The 27978-nt window shown below is 41.6% G+C and overlaps 1 protein-coding gene across 3 annotated transcripts in view; it reads right to left on the bottom strand.

Annotated features, from left to right (window-relative positions):
• Positions 1 to 27978, bottom strand: part of SYNC (syncoilin, intermediate filament protein) — an 84389-nt gene that overhangs the window by 10564 nt on the left and 45847 nt on the right. For 2 of the 3 annotated variants that reach the window (XM_056556553.1, XM_056556555.1), the window contains exons 2-3: positions 24543 to 25314; positions 19639 to 19763 (exon numbers count right to left, since the gene is read on the bottom strand). In XM_056556553.1, the coding sequence (XP_056412528.1) occupies positions 19639 to 19763; positions 24543 to 25314 (897 nt within the window). Of the gene's footprint in view, positions 1 to 19634; positions 19764 to 24542; positions 25315 to 27978 lie in introns of those variants that run through there. The other variant, XM_056556554.1, reaches the window with a different exon arrangement.

Genomic DNA, 27978 nt, shown 5'->3' on the forward strand with positions numbered 1-27978 from the left:
TATCTCCGGGTGCTGTCATGGAGATGACTTGGGAAACGGTGAATTATACTCAGAGATAATTGTATTTCCTGGAAGTCTCCATGACAGCACCCATAATACCCGTCCTTTGGTTTTTCTTTCTGGTTTGGTCATTTGGTGATCACTTTTCCTTTCTACTCGGGGTTCTTTATAATACACTGGGACTGGAGAGGGGTGGGGTTTTAAACTCTGTGTTTTTCCTATCCCAATTAGGCAGGTGCAATCTCCGGGTGCTGTCATGGAGGCTTCCAGGAAATACAATTATCGGTGAGTATAGTTCACCATTTCAGTACAAGATGAAGTTTTTGCAGGGTTAAAACATAGGAAACGAAATCTGTTCACTATTCATGAGAACCTTAAAAGTCTAATCTTGGATGAATGAAAAGATCCTGATAAAAAGCTCATGATCGCTAAAGAATTCAGAGCGAAGCTCCTAAAATAGATATACAGGTGGCTAAAGTAGTCAAAAAGACGTCTCTCCCATTTGAGGATTCTTCTCAATTAAAGGATCCTATGAATAGGAAAATGGAGTCTATACTTAGGATTTAATGCAGAAGAAGCATCCAAATTTTTCATAATCTCGCAGCCACAAGTGTTGCAAGATCTGTTTCTATGGCTGTGTCAGTTAGAAAACCATATTGAAAATAAAAACACCCAGATATCAACTTCTTTCTTCTATTCCTATGTTAAAACCCGCCACTGCTTTCTTTGATGTATCTGCTGAATCTGTAAGGATGGCAGCAAAATCTGCAGCATTATCCAACTCTGCCCAAAGAGCCCTGTGGTTGAAGAATTGGCAGGGTTATTCGGTCTCAAAAACTAAACTGTTCTATTCCCTTTAAAGCTAAATTGGTGTTTTGGCTCTGTATTAGATAAAATTTTACAGCAAGCGGCAGACAACAAGAAGAAATTTCCTGAAGAGAAGGGTACAAAGCCGAATTCAAGAATAGAGAGAATATAAAGGGAAAGGGAAATCCGGAAGGTGAAGTTACCTGAAAGGAGGTAAGGGGTGAAATTTCTTGCTCAACCCTGACAATTCAGACAAAAAGCAGTGACTTGTCTCTGGTAGGAAAGGGAGACTAACTCTATTCTACCATCAGTGGAAGGATATAACAAGAAACCAGTTCATCCTAAATTCCATCAAGAACGGGTTAAAGATAGATTCTTTTCTCCACCTCAAACCTTTGCACAACAAATCTCAGTTCTGATTGTCTAAACAAACGGTTATTTCAGGGGTTTCAGGATCTAATAGCTCTGGGGCAATCATTCCTGTCCCTCTGGAGGAACAAGAACAAGGCCGTTATTCTCGCCTTTTTCTTGTACCCAAACCGAATTGTTCTTTCAGAACAATAACAAATCTAAATAATCTGAACAGTTATATAACATACAAACGCTTCAAGATGGAAACACTCAAAACAGCTGTCCCCATAATACCTCAGAATGCCTGGATGGCAACAATAGATCTAAGGTACGTTTTTATTTCCACATACCCATTTTTCCGACACATCAAACATTTCTGAGATTTGCTGTAACACAAAACCATCTGACCTCCACTATCAATTCAAGGCACTACCGTTTGGTAAAGATCCTCGGTCGAGGATATCCCGAAGTTATGATAGTAGTAGCCTCCTTGAGACCAGAAGGAATTTTAATTATTCCATAGCTGGATGATCTTCTGGTTATTGCCTGGTCCAAAGAGCTCTTGTCCCAGTATGTCCATCTAACAATTCTCTCCCTACAGAATTTAGGCTGGAATGATATTGGATTCAAACAAGCAAATGACTTTCCTGCTGGAGGAAAAGGTCTAATCCAGATAATCAAATTCTTCTGTCAAGCAAACTTGACTACCATCAGAAATGCAATTCCCTGTTAAGTTCCATGACCTCATGCATTCCAGCAGTCCCATGGAGCCAGAGTCATTCCAGAAGTCTTCAGAAACAAATCCTCAAAGTCAGGGATCGTTCTCAGTGTTCTCTGGAAAAGATGAGAATTCCTCTGACTGTCATGAAATCTCTCAAATGGTAGATGAAGACCAAAAATCTAAAGGGGGTATCCTGGGTTCGCCTTCCGTCAGTGCCAGCCAAAAAGGTTTGGAAGCACATGTTCAGGATCTTTTTCTTCAGGGCACCTGGTCAGAGGAAACTCCTTCGCTCTTCCAATTTCCGAGAACTAAAAGCGGTGTTCAAGGCTTTGAAGGCTTCACATCTCATTCTGAATCATGTGAAGATTTACACCAACAATGCTACTGCAGTAGCTTTTCTAAATCATCAAGGGGGAACAAGACACAGTCTCCTACAAGCACTGACAGAAATTTTTTTCTTCGGCGGAGGACAAGATATTGTCTGCTATACATCTCGAAGCGAGAATATTCAGGCAGATTACCTAAACAGGCACCATATCAATCCAGGAGAATGGGAACTCAATCCACAAGTTTTTCAGGAGCTGGTTTTGAAGTGGGGCAAACCAGAAGTAGATCTATTCGGCACCAGAAAAAATCTGAAGGTAAACAAATTCTTTTCCCTGTTTCCAGGCGATCTCCCAGATGGAGTAGATTCTCTTCAACAAAGTTGGAACTTCAAATTAGCCTATGCGTTCCCTCTTTTCCCTCTGATCAGCAGGACTCTGCAGAAGATACATATGGAAAAATTCAGTCATATTCACAGCTCAAAGGTGGCCCAAGAGGGGGTGGTACACCCTGGTTCAGCAACTGTACATAGATCACCCTCACCCTCTTTCAATAAGAGAAGATCTTCTGTTGCAGGGCCCGCTATTCTTCAAGGATCTATCAAATCTGCAGTTGACAGCCTGGCTTTTGAGCGGTCAATTTTAAATCAGAAGGGTCTTTCTCAGAGTTAATAATACTCTTAATATATTTAAAAAAACAAGAAACTTACAACTTCTGCTATCTATTGGAAACAATGGGAAAAATGTGTCTGTTGGTGCGGCTCCTGTCCTCCAAATCCCTTGAACCCTGATATCCCTCAAATTCTCAATTTTCATCAAGATGGGCTTGACAAAGGTTTATCCATCAGTACTTTAACCCCTTAAGGACATGCACTGTAAATGTACGGTGCTGCATAATGTCACTTAGCGTACAGCGCCGTACATTTACAAGCACAGGAGATGCGCTCGTTTCATTCACGGCGGGTTCCGGCATCTGTCAGCAGCCGCAGACCCGCCAGTAATGGTGGATATCAGCGATCGTGCTGATGTCTGCCATTAACCCCTCAGATGCCATGATCAATACAGATCACGGCAGCAATGCGGCACTTATAATGGCTGATCTAATCGCCCGTGGCACTGCCGCGGGGATCACATCAGCCAGGATGGCGGACTGAGTTCCCCGCACCTGCCTCCGTCCGTCTCCCGGGGTCTTCTGCACTGATCTGCTTTTCAGCAGACCAGAGCAGAAGATTGCCGATAATACTGATCAGTGCTATGCCCTATGCATAGCACTGAACAGTATTAGAAATCTAATGATTGATATAAGTAGTACCCTATGGGGACTTAAAAAGTGTAAAATAAATGTAAAAAAAAAAAGGTTAAAAAAAAGTGAAAGCCCGTCCCTTAATAAAGTTTGAATCACCCCTTTTCCCCATATTAATACAAAAAAGCGTAAAAAAAATAAAATAAACATATTTGGCATCGCCGTGTGTGCAAATGTCCGAACTATAAATATATAATGTTAATGATCCCGTACAGTGAACAGCATTAACATAAAAAATGTCAGCTTTTTTTGTCACATCAAACGGCAATTTTTTTTAAAATAAAAAGCGATCAAAAAGTCACATATACACAAATGTGGTACCAAAACAAACTACAGATCATGGCACAAAAAATGAGGCCTCACACATCCCGGAATACGGAAAAATTGTCCTGCTTTGTGTGGCGCTTTGTTGCAAAGTCCGAAATCTTTTCCGATAAGCCTCTGGAGTCAGATTGAAACTTTTTAGCAGGGCAGATTTTATTGCCTCATAGTCCTGGTCACTTTCAGAGTGAAGAGAAGCAAACACATCCAAAGTTTTCCCTCGCAACTGTGGGGTTAGATATCGTCCCCACTGTTCCTTAGGTAGATGGAACTGCCGGCAAACCTTTTCAAATCCCCTCAGGAACACATCCAGATCACCATCTTTCTCCAACATGGGGAAATGTTCCAAGCGAGGTTTGTGGTCTCCTTGATCCTGCACATCACTGCGTGCAGATAAAGCATCCCCACTCAGCCTCAGAACCTCCAATTCATGCCTCCACTGGGCCTCTCTTTCTGCCGCCTCTCTCTCTCTTTGTGGCTTGTGCCTCTCTCTCTGCGGCTTGTGCCTCTCTGCAGTTTGGTACTGGAGAACCGGTTGGAGTTTCATATTAGCATTCACATTCCCAAGGTGTTGTAAGTCAGTCTGCAAATAAGAGTCCAAGGCCTCATGTGGAGTACTGTCCTGAGGGGAAGCAATGTTGCTGCATTCCCCAGTAGATATCAGTCATTGGACTCGAGGGACAGGGACATAATACTCCCCCTTTATAAAGCATTGGTACGGCCTCACCTGGAATATGCTGTTCAGTTTTGGTCACCGGTCCATAAAAGGGACACTGTGTTGCTGGAAAGGGTGCAAAGATGCGCGACTAAACTAATATGGGGCATGGAACATCTTAGCTATGAGGAGCGATTAAAGGAGTTACAATTGTTTAGTCTTGAAGAGACGTTTAGGGGGGCATATGATAAATGTATATAAATATATTAATGGCCCATACAAAACATAAGGAGAAAAACTGTTCCAGGTTAAGCCCCTCAAAGGTCAAGGGGGCACTCCCTCCGTTTGGAGAAGAAAAGGTTTAGTCTCAAGGGGCAACACGCCTTCTTTACCATAAGAACTGGGAATTTATGGAACAGTCTACCTCAGGAACTAGTCACAGCAGGAACAATTAATAAATTTAAAACCGGGTTAGATACATTCCTGGAACAAAATAACATTAATGCTTATGCAGAAATATAAAATCCTATCCCTTCCCCCAATATCCCACCACACTCCTACCCTTCAATTCCCTGGTTGAACTTGATGGACGTATGTATTTTTTCGACCGTACTAACGATGTAACTATGGGTGGCAGTTCCAGGTGTAGGACTTTGTCTCATGTCACTCAGCTCTGCTTCATGGGCATCACACTCCACAAGATCAGCAATAAGTTGTTCCTTGTTCTTTCCCGCAGTAGGGATCTCCTTTTCTTGGAACATTAGCTCCAGTGCAGGCTTGGACTGCTTGCGATATGCCTCCATATAAAACAGGAGATGGGGAGGGCAGAACTGTCTTGCACTCATTTGTATGTCTTTTAAACTAGCACTGAGCTCTGTCTTTGGAATTTGCACACAAGAATATGTATGCAATTTCTTTTAGTGCGAAGATTTCCTTACAGGTAAAATCCATCAAGCACTAAAAATCTCTAAATATATCCCGACGCTGCCACCAGTTGTCACGATCACACCCTATCGGTCCAGCCAAGACACTAAAGAGTGTGTAACAGTGCAAGGGTTAAAACCACCAGACCTCTGGGTATCCACTACCAGTCCCAGCAAGTGACCAAATTAACCCTTTGATAAACATGTTTCACCAGAGCTTCCTTCAGAAAGGTGAGCTCCTATATTTAGAGATCAAAGACCTGAGCTGATTAATTAAACCTTTAATCTGAAAAAAGGTATCACACTGCTACTTATAAAATAAACAAATGACATACAGGTACAAAAATATGAGTTCAGCAAGACAAGTTCAGAAAACAAAAATGAAGTGTCCTTACAGCATAATGGTATAGCAGTCCTTGTGAGGTAGAGTCCAGCTGTTCTTAGGATGGTTTTTCAGCTTTTCTCCACAGGCTTGAACCAAAGGTTTGTCCAGCATCTCAGTCTTATAGTGGCTTTTCTGGAGGGAAAACTCCCTCCCCTCTGATCCCACCAGGTGGGGGGGCATCTCTCTTCCTGGTCCCTTTTCTCAAACTTGTTTTTATGATGGGACCAGAGACATCTCACATCCTGCTGCTACAAAGGCTTTTGACTTCAAAAGAAGTATAACACATGCAGACAGACCCCCCCCCCCCCCCCCAATGAAACTGGAATACACAAAAACAAATACACAGTCTGAATGAACCCTCACCCATGCCTTAGATTTTACATTCTACCATTCTACACAATTATAACATGTATGATTCTATAATCAGGCCTTGGGCCTGACAAATGCTCTATAAGCCTTTATGCAGATGTGATAGCGCAATGTCTTGTTATTTAAAACATATATGCAGTAAACATAGCTCCTCCATATATTGCACAAGTTTGCAATCATACACAGCAGCGATGCACTTACCGATACTAGGTATAGCTCTGTAGGTAGCAGAGCTACTGAGGTTTCTGCATATGCATGGCAGTACGGTGCCTCTGTGGTCAAAGCGCATGCTTATTGAGCACAGCACCTTGGACATTCATATAAGTTCAGTGACATGCGCATTAGCGCCATCAAGTAAGTTTGTGCATATGCGCAGTGCTCTCATAATCTGATCGCATGCCTGGTGAGCATAGCACTTCTGAGATCCTTAGAAGTCTAATGTCATGCACAGAGGTAACATATAGGCAGCGTCCACATGCATAGATGATGTGGTATGCACTGTGACATGCAGCTTGCTGATTGGCTCGCATGGGAAGCGCACATTATCCCCTTAAGGACGCAGGGTTTTTCAGTTTTTGCACTTTCATTTTTTCCTCCTTATCTTTTAAAAATCATAACCCTTTCAATCTTCCACATATTATGGCTTATTTTTTGCATCACCATTTCTACTTTGCAGTGACATCAGTCATTTTCCCCAAAAATCCATGGCGAAATGGAAAAAAAGCAATTGTGCAAACGATTGTGCAACAAAATCGAAGAAAAAACGCCATTTGGTAACTTTTGGGGCTTCCGTTTCTACGCAGTGCATATTTTTAGGTTTTAGGTTTCATTTTGTCGTACTTCTGGAATAAATCTTAACTACATGCAGGAAAATGTATAAGTTTAAAAATGTCATCTTCTGACCCCTATAACTTTTTTATTTTATTTTTCCACATACAGGGCGGTATGAGGGCTCATTTTTTGCGCCGTGATCTGAAGTTTTTATCGGTACCATTTTTGTTTTGATCAGACTTTTTGATCACTTTTTATTCATTTTTTAATGGTCTAAAAAGTGACCAAAAATATGCTTTTTTGGACTTTGGAATTCTTTTACGTGTACGCCATTGACCGTGCGGTTTAATTAACGATATATTTTTATAGTTTGGACATTTACACACGCGGCGATACCACATATGTTTATTTTTATTTTTTATTTAACCCTTATTTTTTTATGGGAAAAGGGGGGCGATTCAAACTTTTATTAGGGAAGGGGTTAAATCATCTTAACACTTTTTTTAACTTTTTTTTTGCAGTGTTATAGTCCCCATAGGGACCTATAACACTGCACACACTGATCTTTTACACAGATCACTGGCGTGTATTAACACGCCTGTGATCAGTGTTTTTGGCGCTTGAGGTACCAAGATGAGATCCTCAGACCCCTTGTGAGACCAAATGCTGGTGCGGTTGGCCCTGGGTTCCTCCTAATGCAAGACAATGCTAGACCTCATGCGGCTGGAGTGTGTCAGCAGTTCCTGAAAGAGGAATGCATTGATGCTATGGACTGGCCCGCCCGTTCTCAGACCTGAATCCGATTGAGCACATCTGGGACATCATGTCTCGCTCCATTCATCAACGCCACGTTGCACCACAGACTGTCCAGGAGTTGGCGGATGCTTTAGTCCAGGTCTGGGAGGACAACCCTCAGGAGACCAACTGCCACCTCATCGGGAGCATGCCCAGGCGTTGTGGGGAGGTCATACGGGCATGTGGAGGCCACACACTACTGAGCCTCATGTTGACTTCTTTTAAGGACAATTACATCAAAGTTGGATCAGCCTGTAGTGTGGTTTTCCACTTTGAATTTGAATGTGACTCCATATTCAGACCTTCATGGGTTGAAAAATTTGATTTCCATTGATATTTGTGTGTGATTTTGTTGTCAGCAATTCAACTATGTAAAGACAAAAGTATTTCATAAGATTAGTTCATTCATTCAGATCTGGAATGTGTCATCTTAGTGTTCCCTTTATTTTTTTGAGCAGTGTAGTAACTTTTAACTAGCAGCCGCAATTTAAACTGTCAGGCAGTTCACTATGCAGATCCTATTATGAGCAGCTATACGTATACAGTGCAAGCTCTATTACAGAGATAGGTTTACTTAGGTGACAGTACCTCGTTAATAGCCTGAACAGTGAATAGCGGCTGTGTTTTTAAGTTCACCAGTGACACCCAGTGGTCATAATTGTTATTGCACCAATTTTAAATGGATTATAATAAAGGCTACTTTTAGGGGAGTACTTTCCAGTCGGACCAGTGTTCTCTGCTGTAAGTGTCAGGAACGGTCAGGAGCAGATGAGGTTTCCTATATGGATTGGCTCATGCTCTGGACAATTCCTGACAGACAGATGCCAGCAGCGAGCACTTTCTCTGGAGCATACAGAAGCTGATAAGTGCTGGAAGGCTTACGATTTATAAAGGCAATTCACAAATCTATTAAACTTTATCCCCAACACAATAGTGGGGAGATAGCAAGTAACCCCAAGAGGAGGGACTTACTGCTTAGCAAAAATAAATGGAGTTCTGAATGTAGCCCAATGACAGGTTTGTTCAATAGGGACCGAACCCTTGTTCTCCTTAAGATGATGAAACCGCTCTAGTGGTTTGGGCTTTAGTTAAAGTCTGGGGAATCTAATCCCTCAACAGACTAACATGTTAATACGATTGCAAGTGTGATGAGAAATTGTTTGGATGCTTTCTTTCCCTGGGAGAAGATAAGTTTATCAATGCAGAATGAGGATGTTCACTAAGTAGATCATCTGAACATCTGACAAGATTCAAGAATTTTAAGTTCTTTGTTTCAGAAGGAAGAGCAGGTAGAGAGAGTACCTTGTTGATGTTAGAGAATGATTCATGCTTTGGTTGGAAGAAGCCTCAACAAAACCTTGTTTTGAAGGCATCTAGTTTAGGGTTCCTTGGAGGAAAGTGGTTATTGCCAACAACAAAAAAATCTTGAGAGATACTGTATATGAAACTAACCTCTCTCTAAGGTTCAAATAGTTGGTTACAGAGTGTTTTTTTTTTTTTTTTTTTTTTTTAAACCAAAGAGATCCCAAAAGAGAAACTCATTTGGATATTCATGGAAAAACGTCTGAAAATGGCTCTAATGTAGGCTTTAACATCTTGAAAGATGATCTGAAAGATTATCTGAAATCTTCTCTGAAGACATGCAGAGCAGTAATCTGTACTCTAATGGTTTTAGGTGAAAATAAAATATTTCAGCTTTTGAGAGAGGGAAACACAACATGTTTTAAAAAGCCTCTTTATTCTTGCATAAGATCTGTTTGCTTCACGTCTCGAATGAGCTAGTGTGTCCAGGACCTAATCAGAAAGACTCTGGGCCTTCAATTTGGAGCGATCTACCTCCAAGCCACCATGTTAAATGACCTTATGCTGTGACAATTCTGCGTGCCCTAAGACACCAGGTTCTGTTTGGGGGGAGCGTAAAAAAAATCCCTCAACTCTTGGATATAAGTTGGGGCTAACCAGGATCTCTTGGGACAGGATGTTATTGTGGCTATTACAGAGGCCTGATCATGTCTGATCTTTATCAATAACCTTGGTATCATGAAAGTTGGTGGAAATATGTATGGTACTTGAAAGTCCAAGGAATGGACATGACATCCCCTGCCAGAGGCTTGTCAGCCAAATAGAAAAAGATTGTTTGGCATTCCTTCTCATTAGGTCTGCATGAGGAAGACCCCACATAGTTATTATCTAAAGGAAAAATTCCTAATTCAGAGATCATTCTCTAGGGATTGTCATATAACAACTTAAAGGATCTGCAAGAACATTGCTTTCTACCTTTTATGCGAACAATTTGGATATCTTGGTTCCTGCTCAGAACATAATCTTCACCACTTTACAGATCTGGTGCCTACCAAAAAAAACACATGTTGTTGTTCTTTTTTTTTTTTTCACGGCACTGCTTAACAGAAAATTGGAGAGCTTTGCGAATAGCTCTCAATTAGCTGATAGAACCTTCTCTTTGGGGTTTCCGATCCCATGAATAGTCATTTGTCAAGGGGTACTCTGCCCCTAGACATCTTATCCCCTATCCAAGATGTCAGATCGCCACGGTCCCGCTGCTGGGGACCCCCGGGATCGCAGCTGCAGCACCCCGCTATCATTACTGCACAGAGCAAGTTCGCTCTGTGCGTAATCACGGGCGATACAGGGGACGGAGCAGCGTGACATCATGGCCCCGCCCCTCGTGACATCACGGCCCGCCCCCTTAATGCAAGTCTCTGGCAGGGGCGTGAAGACCGCCATGCCCCCTCCCATAGGCTCGTATTGAGGGGGCCTGCCATGGCATCACGGGGGCGGAGCCGTGACGTAACGATGCTCTGACCCCTGTATTGCCCGTCATTACGTGCAGAGTGAACTCGCTCTGTGTAGTAATGACAGCGGGGTGCCACAGTGGTGATCCCGGGGGTTCCCAGCAGCGGGACCGCGGCGATCTGACATCTTATCCCCTTATCCTTTGGATAGGGGATAAGATGTCTAGGGGCGGAGTACCCCTTTAAAGGTGGGCTTCCTATCCTATACCTGAAATAAAATGAATGGATGACTCAATAAATTAAGCAGAACTTATACTTTATTTGTATGAAAGTAGTCTGCATGTACATCCATTGGTAAGGCAAGACGCGTTTCGGGTAGAATACATCTGCAATTGAGCGGGTAATAATCTACCCGAAACGCGTCTTGCCTTACCCAAGGATGTACATGCAGACTACTTTCATACAAATAAAGTATAAGTTCTGCTTAATTTATTGAGTCATCAATTCATTTTATTTCATTTATTTGAAACTTTACTCTCATTATGGAATAGCGCCTCTTCTTGGAGCCCCTTTTTTATTTTCTGCCCAGTTTACCTGACCTCCTGCCAGAGTCTCCGGTCAAGCTCCTTCGGCCTGCCATTCCTAAAAGACCACCCGTTGCCAGGGGTTACGTGATCGTTACCTGCATACATCAGGTGAGAGTCTCACCCATTTCCCGGACACTCGCAGGATTATACGAGGCGCTGCCCTCCTTTTTTTTCTCTTTATATCTCTTTCTGTACCTGAGGCATGCCATCCCTAACATTTGTTCACCACACTTGGGAGTGACAGGAGGAAAGAGAGTGATGCAAATATCTAAACTCACCAATTGTCTATTTCAGCATCTTAGGACTTCTGATTGAAGAGGTGGCAAATGCCACAGGGCCCAGAAAACCTTGTCTGCAACTGACAACATAAGACCCCGATTTCTCAGAGAAACTGAACAGAGTATGTGTAGAAATTTGGAGACCTTGACTATGTGGTCCTTCCTGGATTGGGAAAGAGTGTCTCATTTGAAGTGAATCTATTATGAATACCAAGAAACTCGTTGTAGAAGGAGTAAGATCCGACTTTTCCCAATTTATTAACCAGCCCAACTGCCTTGAGAATGGTTAAGATTACGTTGACATGATGCATCAAAATCTCTGGATTCAGCCAGTCGTCCAGGCATAGGATAACTATTATCCCCTGAACCCTGAGGACTACAATTACAGAAGAAACAATCTTTGTGAAGACAATCTGTGCCGTACTTATGCGGAAGGACAAAACTGTAAACTGTAGATGTTAAACATTTTATTGTACTTACAACGCTATTCGAAGAAACCTTGTCCTCTGGAGAGAGAGGCATGTGTGATAATAGGTGTCCTTGAGGTGGAGAAATGCCAAAAGGTCCCCTACTTGAAGGACTGACTTCACAGTCCTTATGGTTTCCATCCTGAATCTCTTTTTGATAATATACTGGTACAGATATCTGAGGTTTATGATCAACATATGTAATTTCAAAGGTTCAGGGACCAGGAAAAGCAGGGCATAGACCCCCTGAGCTCTTTCCAAATTAGGGACTGGTCCCAGAGCTGCTAGGCTGATTTGTCATGTATGGAGCCTTCCAATATTGTCCTGTTTGAAGAGCTTGGAGATGAAGAAATTAGGAATCACTTGCACAGGAGAGAATAACCCCTTCTTAAAATTTCCAGAGCCCAAAAATCTTAATTTTTCCCCAAACAAAAGAAAAAAAATTAGAGGCAACTTCCTACTGAAAGAGAACTGGCGTCAAAAATCTACCACCTTTTGTGGAGGTATTCTCAGCATCTCCTCTTCTCTGCTGTCTGGAAAAACCTCCTCTACCCTAAGTTCACCATTTCCTAGACCTCTGTGGATAGTAATCTCTGCAATAGGATCTCTCAGTAGGCTCACAGGGGTACTCCGGTGAAAAAATTTTTTTTTCTTTCTGAATGACCACAGTGCTTTCTGCAGACACCTCTGTCCATGTCAGGAACTGTCCAGAGCATGAGAAAATCCCCATAGCAAACCTATCTTGCTCTGGACAGTTCCTGACATGGACAGAGGTGTCAGCAGAGAGCACTGTGGTCAGACTGAAAATAAATTCAAAAAGTTTATGTAGTTTAAGTCATATACATGTCCCTTCAGAGAATCTGTAACTTGCCCTTCCTTAGCTAGGGAAATGTTATTGGAGTTTACTTCCACATACCAGGAAGAGATTACCACAAAGTTCCCTGTTGTGTCGTATATATATTGTTGCCAGATACAGAGAATTTTATTTCAATGTAATACAGGAGAGCTTTCCTTCTTGTATAGACCAATCCTACCAGTCCACAATAAGTATTTTACAATTACTGTCCACACAAGGGTTGCATCTTCAATCTTGAGTCTTCAAATAAATTACAGTAGTATGTACAGGAGTAAGGTGTAAAAAAAATACCTTCATGATGATCTAGAGCAGGGGTCCTCAAACTTTTTAAACAGGGGGCCAGTTCACGGTCCCTCAGACCGTTGGAGGGCCGGAGTTTAAAAAAAAAAAAAAAAATTCCTATGCACACTGCATATATCTTATTTTGAAGTGAAGAAACAAAACGGGAATAAATACAATATTTAAAATGAAGAACGAGTAAAATTAAATCAACACACTTACCAGTATTTCAATGGGAACTGGGTAGTTCCCCCCACATTAGGTGCAGTATAGTCCCCCAACATTAGGCTGGCAGTATGTTTCCCCACATTAGATGCAATATAGTCCCCCACATTAGGCTTGCAGTATGTTCCCCCACACTAGGTGCAATATAGTCCCCCACATTAGGCTGGCAGTATGTTCCCCCACATTAGGCTGGCAGTATAGTTACCCCCACATTACGTTGGCAGTATGTTCCCCCACATTACGTTGGCAGTATGTTCCCCCACATTACGTTGGCAGTATGTTCCCCCACATTACGTTGGCAGTATAGTTCCCCCCACATAAGGTGCAATATAGCCCTCACATTAGGCTGGAAGTATGTTTCCCCACATTAGGTGCAATATGGTCCCCCACATTAGGCTGGCAGTATGTTCCCCCACATTAGGTGCAATATAGTCCCCCACATTAAGCTGGCATTATGTTCCCCCACATTAGGTGCAATATAGTCCCCCACATTAGGCTGGCAGTATAGTCCCCCCACATTAGGTGCAATATAGTCCCCCACATTAAGCTGGCAATATGTTCCCCCACATTAGGTGCAATATAGTCCCCCACATTAAGCTGGCATTATGTTCCCCCACATTAGGTGCAATATAGTCCCCCACATTAGGTGCAATATAGTCCCCCAAATTATGTTGGCAGTATAGCTCCCCAAATTACGTTGGCAGTATGTTCCCCCACAGGCATACAGCCTCCAGCGATACAGTATGGCTGGAGGCTGTATGCCTGTGTACTGCCCCATTTCAGTGTTCCGACCACCGCTCCGGCCATAGCAGGACCGGAGGATTGGAGGTCAGAACACTGAAGGGACGCGCCGCTGGTAAACACTTACCTCCAGCGCGCGTCCTTGCTTCTTCTCTGCTTCACCGCTCCTCCGCTCAGTTGCCATGGGCGCACGCATGGGACGTCAGTGACGTTGCTGCGTGCGCCTGTTCCCGGCAGTCCCTGCGTTTTTAAAGTAAACGCGGGCCGCAGGGACTTAACAGAGGCATCCTTGTGTTCTGAAAGCATCTTCTGGAACACATGGATGTCCTGAGTCAAAAACGCCCGGCGGGCCAGTTAAATGCGCTCTGCGGGCCGTAGTTTGAGGACCCCTGGTTTAGAGAAAGCATCTGTAAAGCAGTATAGACCAGACCAGGCATAGGTAACCTTCGGCAATGCAGATGTTTTGGACTGCATCTTCCATGATGCGCTTACAGTCAAAATGCTGACAGCATCATGGGAGATGTAGTCCAAAACATCTGCAGTGCCGAAGGTTGCCTATGCCTGGACTAGACATTCATTATGGTAAAAAAAAGTGCCCTAGTTAGCTTCATATGTCCCACCCACTTAGGTTACTGCTTTTCGAGTTCCACTCGGTATTGTGCTGCTGTAGGATGATCAGGAAAACAGGATATCTCTTACCGAAATTTTTATTTCCTAGAGTCCATAGACAGCACAAGCTTCCCACCCTTGATGGCTTCTTATTGTTAGAAAAAAATGCACTGGCTTTTTATCTGGTGATCAGCTTCCTGATACCATTTTTTTTTTTAAGACAGAGTAGCGATACTTTCATTCTAGTACTCGCCGATACCAATTACGAGTACTTTTATTTTAAAGGGAATCTGACACCAAGGTGACCCGGTTTCTGGCACTGCATACCGTGCTGATATGTGGGTTCCTTGTTGTGTACAATGGAGGTGGCTGCTGTAGTATGAACAAAGATTTCTCTCTTCTCCATTGGACAGAACAGAGAATTTGCATTGGCGGTGAAACCGGATCACCTGCACTATCTGTAAATTCAAGTTAGTGCAGGTGACTCTGCTGTATGATTGCCTTTAATAGTAGGTAATATCCCCTTGTAGGTAGTATAGATAGTTGCAGACATTAGCAGCAGCCCCCTGTAGACAGGAGCCCCCCTGCAGACATTAGTAGCAGCCCTCCTGTAGACTGCAACCCCCCCCCCTTGTTGACAGCAGCCCCCCCTGTAGACAGCAGCCCCCCCTTGTAGACAGCAGCCACACACACACCCCTTGTAGACAGCAGGACCCTCCCTTGTAGCCTGCAGCAACCCCCTTGTAGCCAGCAGGATCGCCCCCCCCCCCCTTGTATTTGCTCACTTGCGCCTGTCGGGTGCCGCAGATCTGCAGCCCCGTTTTCCCATACTCGTCACTGCCGCTGCCCCGTTCTGCTGTCCGCATCATGGCGTCTTATGGAGGAGCATGGGACATACACGTCACTCTGCTTCCTCCGTGGCGTTACACTGGGCGCAGTGGAGGAGGTGGAGTGATGTGTGTGTCACATGCTCCTCCATAAGACGCCATGATGTGGATGGCAGAACTGGACAGCGGCAGTGATGCGGACTGGAGAACGGGGCAGCGGAGCACTCCACCAGGTATCTGATTTGGTATCAGGGACATTAGACGAGTCCCCGTTACCATGAAAATACCTGGTATCTGCCCCGATACCGATACTAGTATCGGTAACGGGACATCCCTATTAATTGCTAATTAAACCATTTCCCTGGCAGGCCTTCTAGGCTTATAAAGGTACCTGTCATGCTGATTTGGGCATTCTGATAGCCCAAGACTTGGCCCTACATGACACGATAGGCAGTCAAAATCACCGAAGTCCTTTGCAGTTTTTATGGCTGCGTCATGTTTTTTCTTTTTTCACTGTCACCTTTCAAATACCATGAAATTTTTATTTTTCTGTCAACAAAGCCATATGTGGGTTTGTTTTGGCCGGACACGTTGTACTTTGTAATGCCACCATTATGGGGTACCCTATTTATTGGGGTATACCACGCATCAGCTTATAACATGCACCCTCATTTTTCCAAGGAAATTTTGCTTTTGCAGGGTCAGAAAGAGTGTACCACGCAGATAGACTTTAAGCAAAAAATTTTTAGCTTAAATAAAAAACCTGTTATACGCTGAAATACGGTATATAGATCTAATTGGTTAATTATTATTAATTTTTATTTATTTTTTGCTGGATTTTGGGAAAAAAGTCTAAATTTTTTTTGCATTTTAAATTTACGCGATTCACCATACAGTAAAAATAACACTATTTATTCTGGGAGTCAGTACAATTACAGAGATACCCAGTTTACATTTATGTAATACTAGCTAAGTACCCGGCGTTGCCCTGTTATTCCTTCCTAATCCTTGTTGGGGAGGAAAATCAACAAAGGACTTGACTTCATATCCCGTCCTCATATATTGTAGTTATATCCCAACCCCAGATCCCGTCCTCCTATCCCGTCCTCCTATCCCGACCTCCTATCCCGTCCTTATATCTCGACCTTCTATCCCAACCTCCTATCCTGACCTATCTCGACCTCATATACTGTCCTCATATCCTGACCCATAATATGTGTACCAGGTATTGAAATATCTCCAGCCGTACGGAAGTTATATGGGAACATACATTTCCCATTGATTTGCATGGGACTTTAAACAAAAACCCCAACCCTCACAATTGGGGTAGTTAAGGGTTAAATCAACTATCTTATATTTTAAATGGACATAAGTAACGTGACCAAGTATTATCGAAATATCTCCAGTCGTTTAGAAGTTATTCAGTAACATATATTTTCCACTGACTTGTATGGGACTTTAAACAAAAACCCTCACAAATGGGGGTGATTAAGGGTTAAATCACCTATCCTATGTTTGTTGTTGACATTTAATTTCATGTTAATATCTTTAGCCGTTTGGACGTGATGCTGGAACACACACACACACACATTGAGTTTTATATACAGAATATAGATTTTTTTTTTTTACTATATTTGAACAATAGAAGCATTTAAAAATGAATAAATAAATTGTGTAGCCACATTACGAGACCAATATCTTTTTTACTTGTTGCCTAATTGTGCTATATCAGGGCTCGTTTTTGAGGGAAAACGTAGTGTTTATTGGTACCATTTTGAAATACACGTCTCTGATTGTTTTTTGTAAGACGAATTAACAAAATATAATCATAGTCCGGCCTTTAATAGTCCTTTTTACAGCATTCAACGTGCAAGCTACAGAATAACATAATTTTATTGAACATGGTGATACTATTTGTGTCGTAGTTTTTAATTTTTCCTGTTAACCCCTCAATGACGCAGCGATTTTTCGAGTTCCAGAACTCTTCCATCAAGTTTCCATCTAAATGGCTTAACTAGTTGTTTGCAGGATTAATTGTTCTTTGTAATGACATCACTTATTTTACCACAAAATGTATGGTGAAGCCCCAAAAAAATTATTTGTGGGACAAAACTGAAAAAAATTTCCATTCAACCTTTAGGGAGTTTAGTTTCTACGCAGTGCACTTTTCGGTAAAAATTACACATTATATTTACCAATTTATATAGGTTTTGTTTTATTTTACTAACGAAAAAAAGTTATAACTTTTTGAAAAAAAAAATTAGTATGCTTAAAATTGTTTTCTTCTGACCCCTATAACTATTTATTTTTCTGTAAATTCAGATGTATATTTGCGCCTTGATCTCTAGTTTTTATTAGTACCATTTTTGGTCACTTTTTATACATTTATTTGTCTAGTATATGTAGTGACCAAAAATCCTCAATTATTTACTTGGTATGTTTTTGTTTAGGTCCCCACCATTCACGATAAGGGTTTAATTAACATTGTATTTTACTAGTACATACATTTACGTACGCAGCTATACCACATGTTTGTTTTATTTTAATTTATATTATTTAATTTGAAAAAATGGGGATGATTTTAACTTTTATTAGGGGGGGATTTATTCACATTTATTATTTATTTATTTGACAAATTTTTTTTGCACTTTTTTTTTTGTCCCCGTAGGTAACTACAACATGCCATCTTTAGATTGCTAACAATGTTTAATGCTCTGCTATTGCACAGCATTGATCAGTGTTATCTGTGATCTGTGACAGGCTAGGGCCTGTCAAAGGAAAATCAGACAGCACAGAGGCTGGTAGGTACCCTTCGGCAGTCATGTAAGCTGATCTTGTAAGCATCTTACAAAACAAAGTGCCCTCACACAGTAACAAACTTTAGGTCCCGGAATAAATATTGATCGTGGGATCTACAGGGTTAATAGCCTAGCAGAGGCAATCGTTGCTGTAGTCTGTTAGCTGATGATTCCACCCTGGGGGCACACGGTATGGAGCAAGATGAGGTCACAATCCCGCTCTGATGCCAGTCACACCTTCTCAAGACATACCCATATGTCCTATAGAGGCATGGGGTTAAGCAAAATATATGTTTAATTTTTTTGGTAAGGTTGATATTTATCATACTGACAGCTTAGCTCCACAATTGTTGCACTGCCTGATTCTAGCTCAGTCGTGAAAACACGGTGGGGTATACTAAGGACCCTTTATGACCACCATAATAAGGTGTATAAGTGGTCATTAAGAGGTGAACCTGTCTCTTTTTGATTGCTCCCTTTATTGTTCTGCCTATGTTCGGCTCCCATTATTGTGCTGACTATGTCCTCCAGGAAAACATTTTGGTAAGTAAATTGTAGTTTCACTTAAAAACCAACACTTATACTGATCTGAAGTAACAGCTTGTGTGTTATTCCTTCACTATTCTAGCTGGTTTATGCAATTTTGGTAGTGGATAGAAAATGGCATGGGTGGGATTAGGATTAAATATATATTTATATTCATCCTGTGATGGTAAGTTATCAATTTATGCCTCATCCAGTAGGTTTTTTTATGAGTACTGCAGCCACATACCCCTGCGGGTAGGGGTAAGTGTCTGATTGTGGGGGGGGTCCAACTGCTGGGAACCCCAGCGATGTCCCATACGTGGACTCGGAACTGCCGTGTCTCTGCACGGCTATTGCTCGTTTTATCGACCTCACTAAGAGGTCAACAGACACGCCCCCTCCATTAAGCTCTATGAGAATGTCGGGGATGCACAAACACTGCATCTCTGTCTCTTCCACAGAAATACATGGAGGGGGGAGTGCCGAGCCTTGGCAGCATGCTGCGGCCAACACACCACCTGCATGGGAGAGCTGCGGCACAGCCAGGGCCCTGTACAGGAGATCGCGTGGGGTCCCAGCGTTCTCAGTGATCAGATTGAGGTTGTTAGAGGTGAAGACATACCACTGATATTTTTTTCTAAGAGATCATAATATATAAAATATTAGAAACCTGACTTGTTTCTACTGACCACAGGTTCCCTATAATTCTCTAATAACTGTGAAAGATGAAGCATCACTATTTGCTATCTGGCCTTTTAAGTTTATTATAGATTGTGTTTAGATCTAATTTAATGTGTCTTATCATTTGAATGTTTCATACTAAACCTGCTCTATGTATCTGTGTTTTGCAAAGTTTGTAGGTGCCATACATATGGGTAATGTTCACCATACAACCTGTGTTTCCCCTTCTTATACCAGGACTGCAGTTTGCATGTTTCATCCTGATAATTGTTGTCTCATGTAACTTACTTGTAGATTGCAAGCTCTTGGGCTAAACTTTTCCGTAATTCTTCCATTTCTTTATTCTGATGTTGCTGTAGCTGGACTGAAATCTTAATCTCCCTCCTCTTGTCTTCCAGTTCTTGCAGTTGTTCCTGGATGAAGCATTACATTTTCAGATGTTAGATCCAAACAAAGCTTGATCCAAAGCGCCAACCAACAAAGTGAAACTGTAGTATGTGTACAGAATATAAATCCATTGTTAAAGGAGAAGTCTCACACTAAAAAACTTATCCCCTATCCATGCCCCCTCCATATATCTCTATGAGGGAGCCGAAGATTGCCGAGATAGTATGAGATATTTCCTTTAAAGGAGATGTCCGGCGCAGACTTTTTCTATTCCATCCTGCCCGGGCTACAAAAAAAGACAAAACAAACTTTCACTTACCTCCATATGTTCCCCCGGAGCTCCGCAACAGCTGATCGGTCGGCCGGGCTGTATACTTCCTTTAGCCCAGTACGTCACACAGCGCTTCAGCCTATCACCGGCCAAGGCGGGACATCACTGTGGCTGGTGATAGGCTGAAGCGCCGTGTGATGTCCAGGGCTAAAGAAAGTAGGAAGCAGACAGCCCGGCCAACCGATCAGCTGTTGCGGAGCTCCGGGGGAACATATGGAGGTAAGTGAAAGTTTGTTTTGTCTCTTTTTGCAGCCTGGGCAGGATGGAATAGAAAAAGTCTGCGCCGGACATTTCCTTTAAGTCTCCTTGTGATTTGCAACATAGTATTTAGTAAGTGAAAATATGCTCTGAGAAACTGCAGCTCTTGACTGCTGTTTAGAAATAGTTTTATTGGTAGTTTGTTTGCTCCACTCCACTATAAATAGACTTGGCATCAATTACTTTTTCAGGTATGTGTTGGCACCTAATTAAATAGGGAATATAAGGAGTTAGTACTTGGGCTTTCCTGTGTCATTTGAGCTGAACCCCAGTTTTGCCTGCCAAAGGCAAATGGTAAGTGGGCAGAGGAAAGGAGGTTGAAAGGAAGTGCTTCAGATGTGTGCCCAACACTGTTCTACAGAGAGGTTATTCCTCCAAGTTAGAAACAACATCAATATAAGGTTGAAGAGCTCCTTAAACACTTCTTAGGTCATGTTTAAAGGTGCTTTAGGAGATGCTCAAGTGAGTTTTAAAAGACATAAACCAATATAGTTTAGCTACATTTTTAACATATTCAAGCTTCTGTTTAAATTTTGATTTGCTATAGAAAAAGCAAGTGCTACTGTACCCATAGCAAACAACAATTCTCCTTAAAATATCCTACTAGTACACTTGATACTGTGTCTTTCAGCTGCATATTTAAACATCACACTAGAGCAACACATTTATTTTCCACCACTTTTTATCATTTATAGCTTTTATACTTTTTTTAAGATGGACTCTAAGGAATACACAAAGATATTCATTATGTTTACATTATATTGCCCATTAACATCTATTGATTAACTCCTTCCTGCTTTAGTGATTTTTGTGCTTTTATATTATAGTGCCCAGTAATGTAGCAGACTCTTCATTACCTATCAATTAATGACAATAATAAAGTATCCAGATGTAAACCACTCAACCATATGCCAAAATACCATTATGATCTACATTTTCCCAGGACAGATACCTATTGGAATATTTGTCCATCTCAATATGGAGAGTATATAAAGCAAGGTAGGCTCATCTACATGATATATAATTCTATCCACAGTAAAAATGAGGTAACTTAATCAAATTAGAAAGCTGTGTATCTCACTGAGAGTGTGCATATGTGCACTTCTGGATAAAGGAAAGATGGCTGCCTGGGGTCCATGGAAATGCCTATAGTCATAACTGATTATCAGAGAAGAGCAGACTATGGGACAAAGCTCTCCCCCTGACTCTTCATGGCTCCCCCCCTTCAGGTAGCCTCTAGGACTTCTGTGATGGGATCATGTGATTGGGAACGGTGATCCTTTGATTGGGGGGGGGGCGGTCTTATGATGAGGATCCTTGATGTCTCACTCACCCATGTTTTTAACCTGTTTCCTATCTTAATGATCCACCCAAAAATATATCATGTCATCCAACGATGACTAGGTGGGTGTGAGTATGGAGATCAGGGTCTAGTTACGTGATATCACGGCTAAACATCAATTTACTATAATTGTGTTATAGATCCAAATTATTATCGTCACTTTATCACCTGTATACACAAACATATTTGTCTACAATGCCAAGGCTTACTCAAATAGATGACCTGAGAAATAGACAAATAGAATACAATAGACCAATAAACCCAGTGTATCTGCACACACGCATATCCAGGTGTACAGAGCAGACCCCCCCCCCCCCCCACTGGAGACAATGGGGGAGATTTATCCAAACCTGCGCAGAAGAAAATATGCCCAGTTGCCCATAGCATCCAATCAGATCCACGAGGCTTCTGCAAAATAAAAGAAGTGATCTGATTGGTTGCTATGGGCAACTGGGCAAATTTTCCTCGGCACAGGTTTTGACAAATCTCCCCCAATGAGTTTCACAACCCAAAAGGCTTTTCATTGTCTTTGTTTGGCTTGTGTAATCCACTTTGTTTACTTGAAACTCCCATTCTTTCAAAGGAAGACACATTTTTAGAGAGATACTGTGGACTTCTTATTTTGGCCTTCTGAGAGTACATACAAAGATGGATGTTTTGCCATGTTGTATCTTTCATATTTCAACATCTGATTTTATCGGTATCAATATAGCCCGACATATTACTACTGTATATATGTGGTGTGAGCATAGTCTTAGTCTTTAAAATTGATGGCATATCCTTGGGGTCAAGGGCCCCCTGACCCCCTCTGGCCTGGTTGTAGCTGCTGGAAGTGGTCAGGAAAACAGCCACACAAGCTGTTTTATGCTGTTTGTGTAACTCCTATTGACTTTAAAGGAGTACTTTGGTATATAAAAACTTATCCTCTATTCTAAGAATAGGGGATAAGTGTCAGATCGCAGGGGTCCAACTGCTGGGAACTCCAGCAATCTCCCGTATGTCAATTTAAAGAAGTGCCCTAAGCAGGCTTTATTGAATGGCCCTGTGCCAAGGGCATATAGGAGCACAGGGAAACTAATATACTTTTTCTTCCTAGAAGCCAAAATTTCGATAGCTAGGATTTGCTATTAAAGGGGTACTCCCGTGGAATACTTTTTTTTTTTTTAAACAACTGGTGCCAGAAAGTTAAACAGATTTGTAAATTACTTCTATTAAAAAAATCTTAATCCTTCCAGTACTTATTAGCTGCTGAATACTACAGAGGAAATGGTCTATTGTCTTTGGTGTTCTGGATTGTTATTTCTTCCCTTATGTGTCTTGTGTTGGTTTGTGTTGTGCTTTTATTTGTGATTATATTACATCATACTGTACTAAGTTTTGATTGACATGATTGGTTTAGGGGTTGGCGTTTTGGGTCCATGGCCAGAAAACTCCCTGATCTCAATCCCATTAAGAACCTGTGGTCAATCCTCAAAAAGTGGGTAGACAAACAAAAACACAAAAATTGTCATATACTCTAAGTAATGATTAGGCAAGAATGGCATCAGTCAGGGTTTGATCCAGAAGCTAATATCCAGCATGCCATGGTGAGTTGCAGGAGTTTAAAAAAAAAAGGGTCAACACCATGAATATCGTTGCATGAATTTGTGTTAAAAATTTATATGTTGGACTTCAGTATACCCTAGAATCACCTGAGTGAAAGACCTACAAACACTGAAGCAGTGCAATTTGTGAAAACCAAAATGTAGGTCTCAAAATTTTGTACACATTGCCATCAGTTTGTATTCAACCTCAGGACTATGAAAGAATGTTAACCTTAAAGGAGAAATGTGGCAGAAATCATTTAAGTTCCCCTGTGTTCGGACTGCAAAAACTAAAAAAAAAAACAACTTTAACTTACCTTCCTATGTTCCCCTGTTGCTCTGGTATCGACGTCCCATTCCTCCAGCGCTGCTTGGGCCGACTCCTTACATGACAGTGCGCTTAGCCTATTACCAGCCGAGGCGGGACATCGCTGCTACCGGTGATACGCTGACCCCAGTGTGACGTTTCGAGTCTAAGAAGCACGGAGCCGAGCAGTGCCGGAGGAACGGGACGCCGATACCGGGGGAACGTATGAAGGTGAGTAAAATTTTATTTATATATATATATATATATATATATATATATATATATATATATATATAATTTTTTTTTTTTTTTTTTCCGTTTTTGCAACCCGGGCACAGGGGAACTTAAAGGAGAACTCTGAAATATAAAAATTGTCGCCCATAGTGCCGGCAGTAAAAAAATAAAGATATACATACCTTCCTCCGCTCCTCCGGGGCCTCCGGTAACCGGCTCCGGTCTCCGCCGCAATCCACTTCCTGGTTGCCGGTGGTCGGATGAATCATACTGCGCTCAGCCACTCACCAGCCGCATCGAAGTCAGACTCGGCCGGCGATAGGCTGTGCGGCAGTGTGAAAACGCTTCAGGACACAAAATTCTTCACTACACTGGCACCTGCGGCCAGGGCCGAAAACGTCACACTGTCGCTCAGCCTATCGCCGACCGAGTCGGGACTTCACTGCGGCTGGTGATTGGCTGAGCGCAGTAAGACTCTCCGACCACAGGCAACCAGGAAGAGGATCACGGCGGAGGCCGGTTACCAAAGGCCCCGGGGGAGCGGAGGAAGGTATGTACATCTTTATTTTTTTACTGCCGGCACTATGGGCGACGATTTTTTTATTCCGGAGTTCTCCTTTAAAAGATTTCTGCCACATTTGTCCTTTAATAATCACTATTTTATCTTGTATCATATATACAGTTTTAAGAACCCAAAGAAATACAATTATAAAAATGCTGCTAATATGATTTATGTCCTTAAATCCATACCCTGTAAAGGAGCACTTCATCATCCCTCTTCTTCTTCATGATATGAATTTGCTCCTGCAGACTGTATTTCTGAACCTGCAGTTGGCAGGCTTCCCCTTGGAGTGGCCTTATTTCTTCTCTCAGCCTTAGCAACTCTTCCTGTGCTGTCCTTAGGGCCTGTGCCCCTCTTTCAGCATGCTCTAGGAGGTGAAGAAATTTGGCTTCATAATGGTCTTGTAGGGTATCATGTTGTTCCTCAGTTAGGCTTTGTAGCTCTGCAGAGAGCCGTCTTCTTTCCTGCAGTTCACGTGAGATTGGTCTGTGTTGCGGAGCTCTGAGTCGCTGTCCTTCTTCCTGTCTCTGTTGAGTGAAGGCATTTCGCAGTTGGGAAAGCTCCTCTGTTAACCGAGCTGCCACAGTTTCTAGTTCCTCTTGTTCTGCTGTTTTCTGAGCTAATTCCTGGCGCTGGTTTTCAAGTTGGTATTGACATGCTACACATTCTTTAGTCACTCTAAACAATCTGCGGCGTATTACTCGTATTTCTTCTCTCAGTGTGTCCCTCTCTAGTTCTGCTCGAGCCCTTTGTCCATAAGCCTGCACTACTTCTTCATGTGCTTGCTGTACAGCTTCCAAAGAGGGCTCTCGAAGTAAGGCCAGTTCACATATGAGCTCATCTCGTTCCCTTTCTAAGTCTTCCACAGCTGCAATGCAATACTGGAACCTTACACCTATGTCCTCAAGGGACAAAAGTTCAGGCATTACTGATGAAGAAGGACTGGTGTCTGCAAGCACCCTGGAAAGAAAGAAAATAGATTAATTCCATAAAAAACATTTTTTTGGGGAATGGCTTTTTCATAAATTTATATAGTCATTTTTTTTTATTTTTTTTTTTAGAAAGAAGCAATCTGATTGGTTGTTATGGGCAACTGCTCAGCTTTTCCTCTGCACAGGTTTCAATAAATTTCCCCCATTGTGTTCTAGCATCTACACTGCTTAAAAATTCCAAGGGGATACTTAACCCCGGCATGCCTCTGGGGCCTCAATGCCCAAGCAATTTTTTCCATTGTCACCTTCCATGAGCCGTAGCTTTTTTTATTTTGTTTTGTTGCCATATGAGGGCTCATTTTTGCGGGACAATGCCGCTATTTTTTTTACAGTCTTTAGCTTGCGAGAGAGAATAATTTTAATGCTATAATTTTAATGGACATGGCAATACTAAATATGTGTATTTTTATTAGTTTATGTTTCAAATATTAGAAGGGATATAAAGGGAATATATATATATATATATATATATATATATATATATATATATTTTTTTTTTTATTATTATTTTTTTTGGGGGGGGGGGTTATTTTGTTTTATTACACTTTATTGTATGCACACACAATTCCTATATCTGTATTTAATTGAGAACCTCTGGGATGTTATGTTTTAGTGTATCTGATCAAGCCAACTAGAACTTCAGACTATCCAGGGGATCACTGATGCCTTTATCCAGATTTGGGGAAAGATTGCCCTAGACACCAGCCACTATCTCATTAGTAGCATACCTAGAAGCTATCAAGAGTGCATACAGGCACTTGGGGACCATACACACTACTGAGTAACATTAAAGCATAGCTGTTATTTAAACTGACTTTTGACATGTTGCACAGTCATGTTAACAGTTAAGATTGGTCGGGGCATCTTTTGATCGATAGTTATGACTAGATGAAGCACACTATAGGTTATAATGGAGCCAGTCTCCTGTAACTATGGTCCAAACTTGTGACTGAAGTGCTCTGCTGCACTCTTTTAAAGGGGTATTTCAGGCAAAAACTTTTTTATTCAGTCACAACTGGCTCCAGAAAGTTAAACAGATTTGTAAATTACTTCTATTAAAAAAATCTTAGACAGAAAAGAACAACCTTAACTTCAGAAGCTCATAAGTACTGAAAGGATTAAGATTTTTTAATAGAAGTAATTTACAAATCTGTTTAACTTTCTGGAGCCAGTTGATATATATATAAAAAAGTTTTTCCTGGAATACCCCTTTAACCTTGCAGTTTTATCCTCGACTGGTCTGTGTAAAAAGTTAATTAACTTACAAATGCTTTAAAGGTAAACTGTCAACCTGTTCACCCACACTAAACCAATACACTGGGTTATAGGGTGGGTAAACAGGAGTACAACGAGGAGTCACTTACTAAAATATGTCCCGTAGGTCCTGAGATTTGTCCCACAGAATATCCTCTGCTAAATTCATTTAATTGTGCACAGGGGGTGGGGCATTGTTGGCTCAATTTACATATTCATTGTCTGTGACTCCACATCCTAATGAAGTAGAGTCACAGACAATGAATATGTAAATTAAGCCGGCGAACCCTGCGCACAATTCAATACATTCAGCAGAGGATCTTCTGGGGGACATATCTCAGGACCTACTGGACATAATTAACCCCTTAAGGACTCAGGATTTTTTCGTTTTTGCACTTTCGTTTTTTCCTCCTTACCTTTTAAAAATCATAACCCTTTCAATTTTCCACCTAAAAATCCATATTATGGCTTATTTTTTGCGTCGCCAATTCTACTTTGCAGTGACATTAGTCATTTTACCCAAAAATGCACGGCGAAACGGAAAGAAAAATAATTGTGCGACAAAATCTAAGAAAGTGGGCATTTCCCAGCAGGCACGACTTCACAGAAGCCTGCTGGGGGACCACTTCTGTCCTCACATCGTTGCAGTGCTCTGATGAGTAGAAGACCTCAAGCTCTGGGCATGTTTCAGTGAGGCTCTTTCCAGCTTTCAGTGAGGCTCTGTGCAGCTGTCAATCAAGCTCAGTGCAGAGAAACACTTCCTGAGTTTGGTCTCCTGCCAGGTCGGGAGGAGACCAAACTTACTGTATTAATTGTGGCAGGGAACAGAACAGTTTTTTCTATTTCATTTTAAACATATTTATGTTGATAATTTTAAAAGCAAGTGACTGGGAAAGTGTCTGCTAATTACACAAGGAACATTATATTAAAAGTTTTATTTGGTGACAGGTACTCTTTAAGTAAGTGACCCATTTTTGAACAGCCTGACAGCTTTCCTTTAAGAGTTGCCATATTGAAATTCATGCAAACTGGATCTGCTTGTGATTTAAATAATTTTACATTTTTTTTCCTCCAGTGTCTCAATTAGTTAATGATTTTATTTTCATTGGCATGTCAGTAAAGCTATATTTGTTATGATTTAGGGTCCTAAAAACCACAAGCTGTATTTTGTCTCTTGCTGTGAATTTTAAGGTGTAGAAAAAAATGACATTTATACCCTACAGGTCATGTTTGAACTCTTCAGTTATATATTCTGCACTCTACTTTCACAAAGGTGAGCCTGACGTTCTATTGTTTCTGGGGGAAAAAAACACTCCAAAGACTACATGTTTACCACAAAAAAATGTGATATATAGGCTTTCATGTGCTTGGGTTAACT

This window comes from Hyla sarda, chromosome 2, assembly GCF_029499605.1.
Source record: "Hyla sarda isolate aHylSar1 chromosome 2, aHylSar1.hap1, whole genome shotgun sequence".
In the NCBI taxonomy this organism is placed as follows: Eukaryota; Metazoa; Chordata; class Amphibia; order Anura; family Hylidae; genus Hyla; species Hyla sarda.